At 46.5% G+C, this 16,980-nt stretch overlaps 1 protein-coding gene across 1 annotated transcript in view; it reads right to left on the bottom strand.

Moving 5' to 3' along the window:
• Positions 1-287: 287 nt before the first annotated feature.
• The window catches only part of igsf3 (immunoglobulin superfamily, member 3), a 264,169-nt gene continuing 247,476 nt past the window's right edge, over positions 288-16,980 (bottom strand). Inside the window, exons 10-11 of the mRNA XM_063213938.1 lie at positions 4,346-4,792; positions 288-2,368 (exon numbers count right to left, since the gene is read on the bottom strand). Coding sequence (XP_063070008.1) covers positions 2,118-2,368; positions 4,346-4,792 — 698 coding nt within the window. The 3' untranslated portion in view covers positions 288-2,117. The remainder of the gene's footprint in view (positions 2,369-4,345; positions 4,793-16,980) is intronic.

Here is a 16,980-nt window from a genome sequence, read left to right on the forward strand (position 1 = left end):
GCGGCCATTGAAGATAATATATGTGCGTACACAACAGCAATGGCAATCAGAGTGATAGTAGTTTTGCGGAGCCATATCAGCACCAGAGTCCATGCTGAAAAGTTCAGACTTGTGATGTCAGCCTTACATTGCTGACTCTTACATCATTTACTGTTCATAAGAGAATGATCAATTCAGTGTGAGAGAGATAGTGAGGACACACACATACACGCTCGTTCACTCGCACGCACCCTCACGCACGCACGCACGCACGCACGCACGCACGCACGCACGCACACACACACGCACACACGCACACACGCACACACGCGCACACACACACAAATCGGATTAAGCGTATCATACACAGATCAGTCTGCAAACTGGCAGGAGAAACACCTGGACAGTGGCATACATCCTTATCAGCGTCCCTTACAGAGTTGGCCCGAATACATGAACACACAAACACAACAGAGCCGTAACTAATCAGCCATGTCTGTCTCGCCACCCCTCTCCACATGTGTCCACTCATGTCCTCCCATGTTTCAGCACCGCAGAAAGAGTTTGGCAAAGTGTGTGTATGGGCGTGTGTGTGTGTGTGTGTGTGTGTGTGTGTGTGTGCATGGCTCTTTGGCAGGATACAGGAGCCGCTTAGAATGTGCAGGAGCTTGATAGTGTAGTGTGTGTGTGTGTGTGTGCGTGCGCGTGTGTCTGTGTGTGTGTGTGTGTGTGTGTGTGTGTGTGTGTGTGTGTGTGTGTGTGTGTGTGTGTGTGTGTGTGTGTGTGTGTGTGTGTGTGTGTGTGTGTGTGTGTGATGTGTATATATGGGTATAAAGACTCCTTAGTTGCCATCATATCAGTCCAAACAGATCCATGTCTGGGAACAGGAATGCGGCAGACACCAATGCCAGCTTCAGATGCCACAGATGTTTTGAACGTTGTGGACGAATGTGAGCAGAGAATGTGTGAGAGAGAAGGCTGGAGATCACCATCAGTATTCTTGTATGTTGAGTTCTTTCGCCTTTCTGTTCAGTGTTTTCTCTGCTTCTAAGTCCATCTTCAGCCTGGCCGTCCTCTTCAAGGAGACCTTAGCTAGTCAACCGGATTTTGAAACACCTTGAACAAAGATATTTTAACCAATGAACAAACAAGCAACGTCTTCAGAAATGATGGCGCTAATGTGGGGCTAATCTCTTGCAGTGAATTGTGGTTGAAGACAAAAATAAGAAGATAAAAGGCAGTGAGATAAGGACACTGATGACGGCACCAGTCCATGTCCGTCCAGGAGAGAAACGTCCTCCCAAAAATGGCCTGATTGATTGTCCACCTAAATCCAGTAGGCCACCATCTGGCTTTGAAGAAACCAACCGTGACTGGGCGTATGTGGACAAAAAAAGAATGAAGTATCAAAACAACACATGATGGATTCAACCAACCAACCACGTCTCGTCTGATGACCGCTTCGCATCATATCACCTCAGCAGCAGATGTAGCCATGGCGACAGCCTGAAGGATGGCGAACATATCTGTCTATGTGTTTGTGGTCATTTGCCATTATTGTTGTTTGTTAAAAAGTTGGACGGACTACTCAACAACTGTTGAACGTGGGGTGGGGAGTGAGAGCGAGTGATAGCAGGCCTGGACCGGGGCGCGGCGACGAAAGCTCACAGGAGCGACGAGAAATACAGAGAGAAGGAGAGAGAGACAGACTCCTGTGAGGGGGTATGTCATCATGAGACAAGCTGAGAGAGAGAGTTAGAGAGAGAGAGAGAGAGAGAGAGCGAGAGAGGGGGAGGGAAAGAAATAGAGAAAGACAGAATGAGAGAAAACAAAAGAGAAAAAGCAAGAGAACAGCAGAGAGGTAAGTGGGAGCCACAGAGAAAATGTGACCAAACAATCTCTGGGTTAGCAAAGGGTGAAAGTAGAAAGTAGATAGAGAAAGAGGAGGATATTCAGAGCGAAAGACACATGAGATATTCAGAGAAAAGGATCCAGAAAAAGAGGGAAGAGGTAAGAGAGAGAGAGAAAGAGAGAGAGGACAGATAGAGGGGCACAATCATCCCCTCATCCAGGGCAAGGTACAGTAGACTAGCTTAGCGAATGCTAGCGTAGCGTCGAGTAGGCAGGTGGTCGTGGCTTTACTCCACTGAGCCTGGGTGAAGGCTCAAGGCCGGGGGGTCCAGGCAGGTGGGCGAGTAGCTGAGGTGCGGCTCCTTGATCCACAGCAAGGGGGCGCCGTTCTTGCCCTCCTGGCTCTTGCTGTGGCTGCGGCTCCGGTAGCGGACCAGCAGCACGGCGATGAGCAGGATGCCAAAGATGGGGAACGGGTAGAAGAAGACAAAGTAGAAGAGGGAGTCGTTGGAGCACACCACGGACTGCAGACTGGAGGCTGCAATATGGGGAAGTGGAGGGGGGACGAGAGAGAGAGAGAGAGAGAGAGAGAGAGAGAGAGAGAGAGAGAGAGAGAGAGAGAGAGAAAGAGAGAGAGAGAGAGAGAGAGAGAGAGAGAGAGATAGAGTCAAACTCAATTATTGTAAATTATTGTCAGTTAAGTCCATTGACACTTCCATTCAGCATGCAAGGAGAGACAAACCTTTCTATCAACATCCTCTGAAACAGAGATACAAAGTACGAGATATACCGCAAGTGACAGTGAAATATCCAAACTTCTTGTAACGAAAAAAGTTCGGTCTATTTCTGTTATATAATATAAAAAGCTACATTGCAGCACGAGATGTCAGGGTCTGCCTAACCTGTGTTGATCCAGTGCAGGAAAAATGAAACAAAATGCGCAGATACATCACAGCATGTTTAATTGCGGCAGCTTCTTGGCAGGGGCAGTGAATCATTCGAGGAAAAGTGCAGGGGTGACGATATTTGGGGATCTGACTGCATATATATTCAGACTTTAATCTCCACTTACTCAACACAAACGCATAACGTCTGAATACCAATATGGCTTATTTGAATTTCAGACGGGGAGAGCGGAGAAGGGAGTGGGGGAGTGGGGGCAAGTGAGGCCGGTGTGTGTGTGAGAGAGAGTGTGTGTCTACAGTATGTGTGTGTTTCTGGAAGAGAGAGAGAGAGAGAGAGAGAGAGAGAGAGAGAGAGAGAGAGAGAGAGAGAGAGAGAGAGAGAGAGAGAGAGAGAGAGAGAGAGAGAGAGAGAGAGAGAAAGAAGGAGTAAACTATAGGAGGAGATGAGAGTGTCTGAGGGTAGAATGAAAGAAGGCAGGAAAGCAAGCAAGAAAGAAAGATAAAGAGAAAATAGAAAGAGAAAGTGAAAGATAAAGAGAAAGACTGAGAGAGGTAGAGAGAAAATGTAGAGACATAAGAGAGAGCAAGAGCAAGTGGGAGAGAAGAGGAACGTCAAAAGTGAGCAAAAGAGAGAGAGGGTGTGTGTTTGAGCAGGAGGCAGGGAGCAAGAGATAGTGTGAGGACAAGTCCATGAATATTAACGATATGCCTAATTAATATGAATGAGCTGAGATGATGAGACGTGTCCTGGGGGGCTGCCTGCAGTTTGGCGTGAGCACCCTAGAAGGCACAGCAGTGCCCTAGTGGTTAAGAAGATGGGCTTCAGATCAGGCTTCAGATGGGCTTCAGGGTTGCAGGTTCAAATCCCACTCTTCCACTCCCTATCTAACTTCATGGCTGAGGTGTCCTTGAGCAAGGACCCTAACCCCAAACACTGCTCCTCCAGGGACTGTAACCGATTCCCTGTACTCATAATCACTGAGTCGCTTTGGATAGAAAAAAAAACATCAGCTAAGTGAAATGGTGTAATGCAGTGGTTCCCAAACTGGGGGTCGAGATTGTAAGGGGGGGTCGTGGAGGTACTGAAGGGGGGTCGCGGACAAAAGCGACTTGTATTCATGTGTATAGTTGATAGATGTATTTGCTGTCCTGTGAATATTGCTAGATTTTGGCACATTAATAGTTTGTCCACTAATATTGCTAGAAATCCATTGCGAGGCTAAGACTATGGTGGGTCGGCGGGTTGCAAATGGGGGTCCCCGCTGAAAAAGTTTGGGAACCACTAGTGTAATGTAATACACAAGACCCTCCAACCTCCACCACCAACCATCGCCTTCCATCTCCACTCTGCCTTATCGGAGCCAGTGCGCCGTTCCGGCCTCATGAGGACAATTTCCTGTCTATAGACTCTCTATCTCTCTCTCTCTGTATGTTGAGGATGGTAATAATGTGTTTTTGTGTGTGAGAGAGAGGGAAAGTACTGTACCTTTCTGCTGTATGTTGACAATGGTGATATCCCACTTGTTGGTAGCCAGGCTTTACCAGGCCCCACTTATCTCTGTGTTTTTGTGTGTGTGTGTGTGTGTGTGAGAGAGAGAGAGGGCAAGTACCTTTCTGCTGTATGTTGACGATGGTGACGTCCGAGTTGTTGGTAGCCAGGCGGTACCAGGCCCCTCTGGGGTTGAGCAGCCACTCCTCCACGTGGCAGTAATACCCGCCCGCGTCGCCCGGTCGCGCCCGCTGCAGCGTCAGTGTGTAGAGGTCGGAGGTCGTGCGCTCGAACTGCAGCCGCGACTCGGGCCCGCCCGGCGGCTCTGCGGGGCTGCAGTTGCCGTTGCCAAAGACGGCGTCGTGGCCGATGGAGAAGACGCACTCGTGGTCCGTCGAGGTCGCGGCGGAGGTCAAGGAGGCGGCGTCGTCAGGGCGGATGACGTACCAGGAGACGGAGAAGCGGGAGTCGCGCGAGGACTGCGTGGGGATGCTGCAGCCCAGCCGGATGGAGCCGGTCTCAGGTACCGTCACGTTCGTCTCAGCCTCTTCCACCTGCAAACGGGCCTCTGTAGTGGGAGAGAAAAATAAGAATAGAAAAAAACCATGTAACACTTTACCTGACTATGTAACACGTTCATAGCAAGCAGCATGTCATTTTTTCAGAAGGTGGTAGTTGACATGCTGGGGGGCGCTGTGGCGCAGCGCACTAAGCCCCCCACATTTGGGCTTACATTGTCCATGGGGACCCCGGTTCGAGTCCGGTCGGGGTCATTACCTAGCCCTACCCCCTCTCTCTCTCACAACTGTTTCCTGTCTCCTCTCACACGGTATTGTCATAATAAAGGCCAAAAAGCCCCAAAAAATACATTAAAAAAAGAAAAGTTAACATGCCAATAGTTTGCTGACCATGTTCTCATCCTATTTCAGATCCGCTCAAGGTTTTAGCTATGTCTTGATGTATGTGACGGATGAATGCACACACAGGCACGCCCGCACACCGCACACACGCACGAATGCACGCATCATGCACACACTGCTGCAAAAAATGCTTTTACAGATATTGCCGTTGGTTAGCTCTGGAGGCTTATTTATTTATATGCCAACTGGGTGTACTGCAATTAGTCAGCATTACTGGTCACAACTCAGACATGGTAAAGATGTTAAGAAGCACGCTGGGAAAATGAGAGATAGGAGGAAAGGCCCTGTGGCGTGACCGTGAGAGAAAAGAATGTAAGAACAGGATGGGAGAGAGAGAGAGAGAGAGAGAGAGCGAGAAGAAGGGGGGTAGCACTCCGTACAGAGACAACAGGTTTGAAAAGCGGCCACTGGAGACTAGAGAAGTGAATTTCAAGACGTTTCCCGTTTCCTCCCTAAGGCATAAGCAGAACTCTAACAGTTGAACAGATCTGTAGTTCTTGCTTGAGTAAAGTGTGTGTCTGTGTGTGTGTGTGTGTGTCTGTGTCTCTCTCTCTCTCTTTGTATGTGTGTATGTGTGTGTGTGTCTGTGTGTGTGTGTCTGTGTGTGTGTGTGTGTGTGTGTGTGTGTGTGTGTGTGTGTGTGTGTGTGTGTGTGTGTGTGTGTGTGTGTGTGTGTGTGTGTGTGTGTGTGTGTGTGTGTGTGTGTGTGTGTGTGTGTGTGTGTGTGTGTGTGCGTGTGCGTGCGTGCATGCATCTATACATGCGAGCGCACATCTTTATCTCTTGTGAGTGAAGGAAACGGAGTGGTTAATTTACACTGCTGGAAGACTTCCACTTGTTTCTAAACAAACGTTTAGTTTGGTTCATAAAGAATTCATTTAGCCTAAATCTGTAGACAACAAGCTTGGCCTGTTAACAGCACAGATACGTAGCCGAGGAATACAAAAAGTGGAGCAACACGAAACCTCAAAACACCCAGGAGACTCAGGCACAGATTTGCTTTCCCTAAAATACTTTCTGAAATACGACAGTCTTGTCTCACCACTGACAAGAGATAAATAGGCAAGTCAATAAAAAATAACTGCTTACGAGACTTTTGATTAATTTTTTTTTCAAGTGAGAACACAATGTCAAAGTGTTTAACAGCAGCTGTGACATAAACCCACTAGAGCAGTCGCAACGTAACCCAGATGCCACCCTAACAACGGGTTCCTGGCGACAGTCTAATTTTGGGAGTCACAACAGAGGGTGGAAGCGTGTGTGTGTGTGTGTCTGTGTGTGTGTGTGTGTGTTTGTGTGTGTGTTCTCGTTACTTTGAATAGTCACATACTAAGGAGCCCTTCACACTGCTGTTTCTCTACGCATCTTCACTCAAGCTCTTAGATCAGACTAAAAATACTTATTCAAGGCCTCATCCACTTCCACCTACTGTAGATCCAAAAGGATGAAGATGAGAAACATTGGGCTTCACATACTTAGCTTCAGAAATAGCAACATGGAGGAGGCTGTGGTGATCCATGTTGATTTCATTTTCAAGTTCTTAACATTTTCTCAGCCATCTCGCCAACTTTAACTTCTAGATGACTTTTCTCCATACTTCTACAGTGAACCCGTCAAGCAAGATATCGAAGATATCTAATGAGCCGGGAAAGTCCTCAGGGAAATCCAGCCAGAGTTTTTTGCAGCCAGTTAGACAAAGTACTGTATATATATACATGGGCATGTATCTGTACGAGATGAACTTATGACTTGACAGTGTATAATATTATATTATTTATACTATTACTATATTCCCTAATTTAATATCACACACAGACACACAGACACAGACACAGACACAGACACAGACACAGACACAGACACACACACACACACACACACACACACACACACACACACACACACACACACACACACACACACAGACACAGACACAGACACAGACACAGACACAGACACAGACACACACACACACACACACGCACACACAAATGACTGGCTGTCACAGTCAGTCCAGCCTGTGTTAAATAAAAGATGAGCCGGGGTGGAATTCTGGCCAGGCATCTTCTCTGACCTCCAAAACAATTTGGTCAGGCAGATGCCAAGGCCACCCACAGAGTAGGCCCTGCATCGCCATGGTATCAACTGCTCCCTGGACATACGGGCCAACAGATTGGTCTGTGGGACACTGGAAGGGTGCTAACCTTTTTGGTTCTGGTCAGTGTTGAAAAGCGAATACTGCCTGTGAAGGCTGCGATGAGGGAGAGGGTGAGAAACAGAAACGGAAATGGAAGCAGAAAGAGAGAGAGAGAGAGAGAGAGAGAGAGAGAGAGAGAGAGAGAGAGAGAGAGAGAGAGAGAGAGAGAGAGAGAGAGAGAGAGAGAGAGAGAGAGAGAGAGAGAGATAGAGAGGTGGTGGGGAGTGTGCAGGGAGAGAGAGAGAGAGAGAGAGAGAAGGCAGTGCAAGTGAGAGAGAGAGAGTGTGAAAAAGAGAGGCGTGGCAGAGAGGTGCTGTATGAAGGAGGGAAAAGGAGAGAGAATGAACAGAACAGCAGACAACAAAACAAAAGTGAGAAAAAACAGGACAATGAGAGAGAGAGAATTGCAGATAGAGACCATGCAGAAATAACAGCAGAAGAGAGTGAAGGAAAGAGATGGGATGAGAGAATAGCGATAAGAGAAAAGAGAAAGAGAATTAACAGTGGCGGGGAGCATGGGAAAGACAGAATAAGAGAATGAGAATGGATGGCATGACAATATGTACCAAACGGGCAGCAGAGGAGAGAAGCCTGTAGAGCACAGCGAGGGGAGCAGGTGGCACACGCACACACGCATACATGCGCACACACACACGCACACAAAAACACACACACACACACACACACGCACGCACGCATGCACGCGCGCACGCGCACACACACACACACACACACACACACACACACACACACACACACACACACACACACACACACACACAGACAAACAGACAGACACAGACAGACACAGACAGACATACAGAAAGACAGAAATACAGGCACACACAGGCACACACACAGGCACACACACACATATAGGCACATACACACACAGGTACATACACACAGAGGCACATGCGTGCATACATAAAAACCTACGCACACGCGCGCAAACACACACACACACACACACACACACACACACACACACACACACACACACACACACACACACACACACACACACACACACACACACACACACACACACACACACACACACACACACACACACACACACACACACACACACACACACACACACACACACAAAGGGCAAGGGGTGAAGAAAACGGGCTCCTATGTGGAGGGAGGTCAGCCAGTTGATCTGGCCAGTTGGCAGGCCTGGGTTTGTGCTAGCCATGTATCCCCACTGGCCCTTACACTACACAGGGCACCTGAGCCAGGCCGCAGCCAGGTGGCACCGTCTGATGAGGTCATCAGAGCGAGACGGGACCTTTTCAAGGAGAGCCAGGTTAAGGGGGGTTATGATGGAACATGGCTGGATGGTCACATCTCATTAAGTGGAGGGGGTGGTGGGTGATAAGAGGGGTGTGTGTGTGTGTGTGTGTGTGTGTGTGTGTGTGTGTGTGACAAGCGTCATGGCACCATGTGTGGGCAACAGAGTGGAAATCCCTCAGTACAGCTAACATGTTTAAGCTACAATGGCCGCATGAACGCCATCTGAATCTCTGCTCTTTCTGTGGTACTGCACACAAATAGTAGAGCGGCTACAGGAAAAATCGTGCAAATTATGATACAAGCGTGAAATTCGGCAAGTATGTGCTCAAGAACCATACGATCAAATCTACCCGATTGGCCACTTGAAATGGCGGCCATTTTCCAAGATGGCCGCCAAAAAAGACCCCAGAAATGGATTTATTGCATAGAATTGACCTAGAAATGTATGATTCAAGCATGAAATTCAACATGTATGTGCTCAAGAACAATATGATCAGATCTACCTGATTGGCCACTTGAAATGGCGGCCATTTTCCAAGATGGCCACCAAAAAAGACACCAGAAATTGATTTATTGCATGTAATTGACCTTGAAAATTATGATACAAGTATGAAATTCAACATATATGTGCTCAAGACCAATACGATCAAATCTACCTGATTGGCCACTTCAAATGGCGGCCATTTTCTAAGATGGCCACCAATAAGGACCTCAGAAATAGATTTATTGCATAGAATTGACCTAGAAAATGATGATACAGGCATGAAATTCAACATGTATGTGCTTAAGACCAATACGGTCAAATCTACCTGATTGTCCACTTGAAATGGTGGCCATTTTCCAAGATGGCCGCCAAAAAAGACCCCAGAAAGTGTTTTATTGCATATAATTGACCTAGAAAAGTATGATACAAGCATGAAATTCAACATGTATGTGCTTAAGACCAATACGATCAAATCTGTCTGATTTGCCATTTGCAATGGTGGCCATTTTCCAAAATGGCCACCATGAAAAACTCTAAAAATGGATTTGTTTCACAGAATTGAGAAAGGAAATTATGATACAAGCACAACCAAGAAATGTGGCAGTTATGTGCTTAAGACCAACACAATACATTTTAAGTAATTTTCCAGTTTAAATGACAGTGATTTTCCAAGATGGACGCCAAAAAATACCATAGAAATGGATTTGTTGCACAGGATTGATCAAGCAAGTTATTATACAAGCATCAATTTTGGCATGAATGTGCAAAAAAAACAATACAATCAAATCTTCCTGACTCGCCACTTGAAATGGAAGCCATTTTATAATATGCTTAATAGGCTGAATTTAGCCCAGAGGAGAGCAAAAAAAATGATGATACAAGTGTGTAATTTTGTGTGTTTGTGCTTAAGAGCAATAGGCCTATAATCAAATCCACTCATTTGCAACTTGAAAACGTATGGTAGCCATTTTTAAAGATGGCCATCAAAGAAGACACTAGAACTTCATTAATTGCAATTAATCTAGCAGATGTGGCCCAAATCAATGTTTTGAATTTCCAATGATTTCATCATAGAAGGAAACACAATCAAGCAAAAAGGCACACAACTATAGGCTACCGAGGGTAACCCCGGCTCTCTGAGGCATATGAACCAGACATCTCACTATGGGTAACGCCCGCGACCATTTGCCAAAACTTGCTTTCAACCATACCGTCAGACCAATGAGCTGCGCAGATGGGGATCCAGCCCCCTCGGGGACAAAGCCCAGGTGCCCTGGGCTCTGAGCTTCAATCTGAGGCAACTAACCTTTGAGCTTGTGGGTGAGTGTAGCAATCTAGTGAGATGTCTCGTTCATCTCCCTCAGAGAACCAGAGATACCCTCGGTAACCTATAGTTCTCTTTCTGTCGAAACACTCGACATCCCACTATGGGTATTGAAAAACTCCAGATTGAGTTGACTTTACCTAGAATGCGCAAACAAAAGCTTGGCCGGGGAACAGACCATTCTCCTGCCGATGCCCAGAGCTGTTGAAGGCAAAGAGGCAGCGTCCATCAGCAGTGATAAACGTCATGCTCACCCAACGCGCAGCCCGAGATGCAACAGCCGCCCAAGGGCCCAGGGTCTTCGTTCCGAACCCGAAGAAGAGAGGCTAGGCACCAGGCGCACAAAGGCAGCGTCCGGACATCCAATACCACGGAAAACACGCAGTGTAGGGAACCCAGGGCACGGAAACCACCCGTCTGGGTGTAACCGATATGCAGGTGGAGCCCATAGAGGTGTAGCGAGGCCCTCAATACCAAGTGGTATTCCCCAATGGCAAACCAGGACTTGGCACAAGGGGGCATTTCCAGCATGTTCAGTACACAACATCCGCAGGTGCAACCGTGCTGGCAGAAAAGACCATTCTCCAGCAGGGCCGTAGGTCCAAGTTGCGGACGGAGAACCTAGTAGCAACCACCACCACAGCGAGCTGGCCAAGCCAGCCCCGATAGATACCCGTTTGAGGGCACACACTATGGTTCCCAAAGTCCAAGGGGGACATCAAAGATACACTTCCCCTCGATCATGCATCCTAGTCGAGCAGGGGCCTGAGATACTTCATTGGAGAAGTATGGTCTAGCTAACCACGGTCGCCCTACCCAGGGATAGCACTCCAGGCAGCACAATTGACACTCGCACTCCTGCTGAACGAATGAGACACACACTGTGAGGGGTGACCGACCCAAGGGAGACACGTGTAATGCGTCCTATTAGGAGAGGCGAGGATCCAGGTGGCCTTGACACGATCAGCCTTCTCACCCTTGGGTAGAGGGCGCAACTGACTAGAGAAGTTGCGTTCCACAGAATGTTCCACAGCCTCTGGGAGGAGGCTCTTATCTTTGAATGTTCCAGGCTGACAAGCCAAAGCCATTATGTGATAGCTAAATCAAACAGGTCAATGTCAAGTCCAGAGCAAATAAACTAAATTCATGACAATGCTTGTTTCGGTGTACCTTTTGTTGAACAGCAATATCAAGAGAACCACGAATTGCCGTTATTGACATATTATTACCGCAGTGTCATCGTATTATTAGCATCTCATAACCTTCGGGGTGTGGGGGGGAGGGGGGGCACTGCTTCCATTGATATTAAATTAAGAACTGGCATGTCATCACCATGCTATTTGTGTGTCATACTGTGAGTGGCTTATGTGTCATTGCAGAACATTTTTAATATCTGTATCACTTCATCATCCATGCTAACATATTTAAGGAGAGTGAACAATTATTTCCACCAAATTTGCAATTTGCACATATGAAATTTGCAAATTTCTAGGGTCTTTTTGGCCGCCATCTTGGAAAATGGCCAGCATTTTAAGTAGCAAATAAAGTAGACTTGATTGTAGGCCTATTGGTCTTAATTAGCCTAGAAATCTAGACGCCCCTAGCGACCGCAAATTGAATTTGCTCCCGGGGGCAGTCTAGCGGACCCCGGTCGTTTTGCGAGGCTGAAAGTTATCCGATGACAGGGCCAATCAAATCGCGAGGGGGGCCGGGCTACCTAGTAAACAGGAAACTTTCTAAGAAGAAGCATGGTGTCCGTCCCTGCTACGTACAGCACGAAAGTGTTTACTTAATTTAAAAAGCCTGGATGATAATACATTTCGTGGCTGACATGGATTGATGTAATAATACACCATGAACTTATCGGACACAAATAGATCTCAACACATTACCATTTGATCATTCGATGTTTTAAACTAGCTCGGTAAGCTAAGTTGAGCATTTTACAGAACCAGATAGCCACACGCTATTATCAGACCACTACTGTAGGTGTAGAATGAAATTGCGGCCCCAATTTCTAATAAGACACATGCCATTAAAAACGAGACATTTGGGAGCTTTGAAAGTCTTTGAGTAGCTTACTAAATAGATGGGATCGATAGTCTGGCTAGTGGGAGCGAGCTGACCGGGGAGCGTCCTGCGTTGGGAGCGACAATCAGGGAAAGTTATGGGTATACAGCTAGCTAGCTAACACCGAACATGCCATGTTGACAACAATCATAAATATAACCATTTAACAAGCCCCAAATTGCTCGACATTTCGCTGATTGATCAAAGAGGGCCATGTGGTTGAAAACGAGGCATTTTTGAACTGTGTAAGTGAAAACACGATTTATTAGGAAACTTGTTTGTGGCTGTGGTCATCACACGCTTTCACTGCTACGACGGCTGGAAGTTACCGCTTCACCTACAAAGAGGCCCTCGCCAGTGGCTAGCTAACCTGTCGTCAATAACAGAGCTAGGTATCCAGCCTTGTATTATATGCCTGCCCCAAATTCTAATGAGATCCATGTCATTAAAAACGAGACATTTGGGAGCTTTGAAAGTCTGTAAGTCGCTTACTAAATAGATGGGAATGACACCTAGTCTACCGAGCTAGCGGCTAGCCATGTATTAGTTATGGGTATACAGCTAGCTAGGTAACACCGAACATGCCATGTTGACAACAATCATAAATATAACCATTTAACAAGCCCCACATTGCTCGACATTTCGCTGATTGATCAAGGAGGGCCATGTGGTTGAAAACGATGCATTTTTTAACTGTATAAGTGAAAACACGATTTATTAGGAAACTTGTTTGTGGCTGTGGTCATCACACGAATTCACTGCTACGACGGCTCGAAGTTGCCGCTGCACCTACAAAGGGGCGTGTCGCGTGTACGTTGTGAAAGACAGCTGTGACGTTACACAGAAGTGTGTGGGGATTGGTTGTTCCACCATCCTATTGCGTGACGTTGAGTGCTGAAGCAACCGTTTATCCCGCCCACACTGCCGCCCAGCCCTCCTAGACCCTGGTACAGCTTTTTGCTGTACGGGTCTGGCTGCGCTAGGCTAGGTCTTAATCACATACAAGCCGAATTTCATCATAAATTGCTTGGACAATTCTGTGCAATAAATCATTTTCTAGGGTCTTTTAGTTTTTTGGCAGCCATCTTAGAAAATGGTCGCCATTTCAAGTGACTAATTGGGTAAATTTGATTGCACTGGTCTTAAGCACATACATGTGCTTTCATGCTTGTATCATAATTTTCTAGGTCAATTCTATGCAATAAATCAATGTCTGGGGTCCTTTTGACGGCCATCTTGGAAAATGGCCACCATTTCAAGTGGCCAATCAGGTAGATTTGATCGTATATGTCTTAAACACATACATGTTGATTTTCATGCTTTTATCATAAATTTCTAGGTCAATTCTATGCAATAAATCCATTTCTGGAGCCCTTTTTGGCGGCCATCTTGGAAAATGGCCGCCATTTCAAGTGGCCAATCAGGTAGATTTGATTGTATTGGTCTTAAGCACATACCTGCCAAGTTTCATGCTTGTATCATAATTTGCACGATTCAAGCCAAATTGGCCTTGTAGCCGCTCTACTAAAAATCATGAATTCCTTTACGAACTTTATTTCACTATCTACAGTAAAACACACATTTTCAGACCTAATTTACACGTAGCCCACACAATTACTTCATACTTCACTCACATTAGGCGCATGCTCACAGTAGCGCTGTCAGGATGAATTCATTCTATTTCTCCCCTTCTTTCACTCTAATAACTAATCTGCAATATGTACCTGAAACACACACATATGCACGCACACACACACACGGGCGCACACACACACACACACACACACACACACACACACACACACACACACACACACACACACACACACACACACACACACACACACACACACACACACACACACACACACACACACACACACACACACACACACACACACACACGCGCACACACACACACGCACGCATGCACACACGCGCATACGCACAAACACACACACACACACAAGTGCACACACACACCCCAATATGCACCTCTGTCCCTGCTACAAACCCTGAGTAAAGACTGCTGACACAGCTGACTGGTCCATCATGTCCCTGCACAGTCAAATCCCCAAATAGACAAATCCCTGAACACCTCCTGAATCCCTGAAGACATCCACTCCTCTTCCTCTTCCTCCTCATCATCCGCGTCCTCCTCCACTCTGCTGCCATCCACTCCACTCTGCTTCTCTCACCAACCCCCAACCCCCCCACCCACTCTTATCTGCTCCTCCAAGCCCTACCTCTCCTCTTACCCCATGTCTCTCCCCTCTACTCTCCTCATCATGGCCGTCATTTGAGGATGGCGAATTTTTAACGTTACAGTGTTTAACTCCACAAAAAGATGGTAGAAAGATTTGAAATAAAAATAGGGTGTAACATAGTCAAATGTTCTATCAAACAGCTTCCTTGCTGGAGGTCTGCACCTCTAGTTATTTTTTTGTTTTTTTTGTTTTTCTGCCTTCTTTATGTTGAGTTAGAAACTGGAATGTCACAATTCGTCCTTGGCAGAGGTAAAAATAAAGGATAATTTGGGCACTTCGCAGGAAGCATATACACTGAATTCACATATTCACTCCTCCTCCCTACTACCCCCATCGAAACACCCTGCCCTCCCCTCTCCTTCTCCCATAACCTGATTGGATCAGGGCCAGTGCTCTCTCTCCCCCTCAGGTGTCATGGAGCTGCCAATGCTGTTAAATTACAGCACATTACCGCAGGGGGAATGTCCAGGGGTGCAGCACAGCCATCTCAGGTTAACATCATTACACGACCATACCATCACTCTCCCACGCACGTGCACACACGTGCGCAAACACACACACAGATGCACGGACACACACCATTTTGACTGACATATATGCTGACGCGTTCAATTTTCTAGCCAGGAAAATCTGCCCATCCAGATATTACAGTATGTCCCCGAGCTCTACTTTAGTCATAGCACAGGGTCAGCCCCGGTGCAGTACATGCTATGGACACATGAAATATATATATATATTATGGCAGTGTTTCCCAACCAGGGGTACGTGTACCACTAGGGGTACGCGAGCACACTGCAGGGGGTACGTGGAAAAATGAAAATGTAACAAATATATGGAGCTTAGTTACATTGGGATGGAGAAAGTGATATAGAACTTGACTTAGGGGTACTCATGGCACAACGAAAAGGCTTAGGTGTACACTAGACAAAAAAGGTCGGGAAACACTGTATTATGGCCCCGCAAGCACCTCTCTGGTTATTTATAACATCCCTCTCGACCTCCCTTTGCAGTCTTCCCATCTCTCTCCAATATAGAGGCAGGCAGAGGGCCAAGGTAAGGTAGCCTGGGGGCACTCGTAGTAACAACACACACTGGTCTCTGTGTGTGTGTGTGTGTGTGTGTGTGTGTGTGTGTGTGTGTGTGTGTGTGTGTGTGTGTGTGTGTGTGTGTGTGTGTGTGTGTGTGTGTGTGTCTGTGTGTGTGTGTGTGTGTGTGTGTGTGTGTGTGTGTGTGTGTGTGTGTGTGTGTGTGTGTGTGTGTGTGTGTGTGTGTGTGAGAGTTGACACCTACTTAAACACAAAGCTACCTGGAGAGCGGCCACCAGGGAACCACGTAAGGCAGGTTACACTCTCCAAATCATGGGCTACACTAGGCAAGTTACGCTCGGCTATGACATCTGGGTCATAGCTGTAGACACGCAGGGTAATGTGCTGCCTTACATATTTCAAGACATCATTTATTTTTTATTTCATGCTGTATTTCCTTGGGTAGCACTTAGGGGGTGGCATGAGTCGAGGCCAGAGATTGTGGCTGTCGTTACAGAGACTAAGTTCTGCCCTGGAGACACACAATATCTGATTTTCTTTTTTTTTGGTTCATAATTCCGCTGTAGCTCTTTCAAGAAAATAATTCTGCTGAATGAACACATCTTGATTTGCCTGCTGAAATGCAACACTTAAGTCCCGAGGTCATAGCTTTTTTTCCCTCTTTAAAGAACCACTTTACCCCACTTACGCATTTATCTAACCAATAAGGAAAGCAGGTGGCAAATTCTGGAGAGAAGTATGAATAACTAAGGGCACCTGAATGGCATGACTTTTGAGGAGATATGAATGAATGTTAAATTAATGAAACTTTAATGACCAAATACAAGTGAACCATTACAATTAACAAAAGGCTACAGTGAAAATGATACAGTTGCATTAACAGGGTAAAAACAAGTCAAATACATTTGAGTCAAATACACATCAGCCAAATAAGCTAGTAGTTAATATTTGGGAGACCAAAAGAGAGAAGGACATGGGGAGGGGTGGGGCGCAAAGGCACACACTGTGGTGTGTGGTAGTCATGTGGGGTAATACAGTAATAACTCAATGAAAGATTCTCTGAGACTGTCTTGAAAACCCACACCTGCTGACAATGGCTGGCCACCTCTATGCAATTTGGTCTTTGAGATGGCGGCAACACTTATT

This window comes from Engraulis encrasicolus, chromosome 13 (assembly GCF_034702125.1).
Source record: "Engraulis encrasicolus isolate BLACKSEA-1 chromosome 13, IST_EnEncr_1.0, whole genome shotgun sequence".
Lineage (NCBI taxonomy): Eukaryota > Metazoa > Chordata > Actinopteri > Clupeiformes > Engraulidae > Engraulis > Engraulis encrasicolus.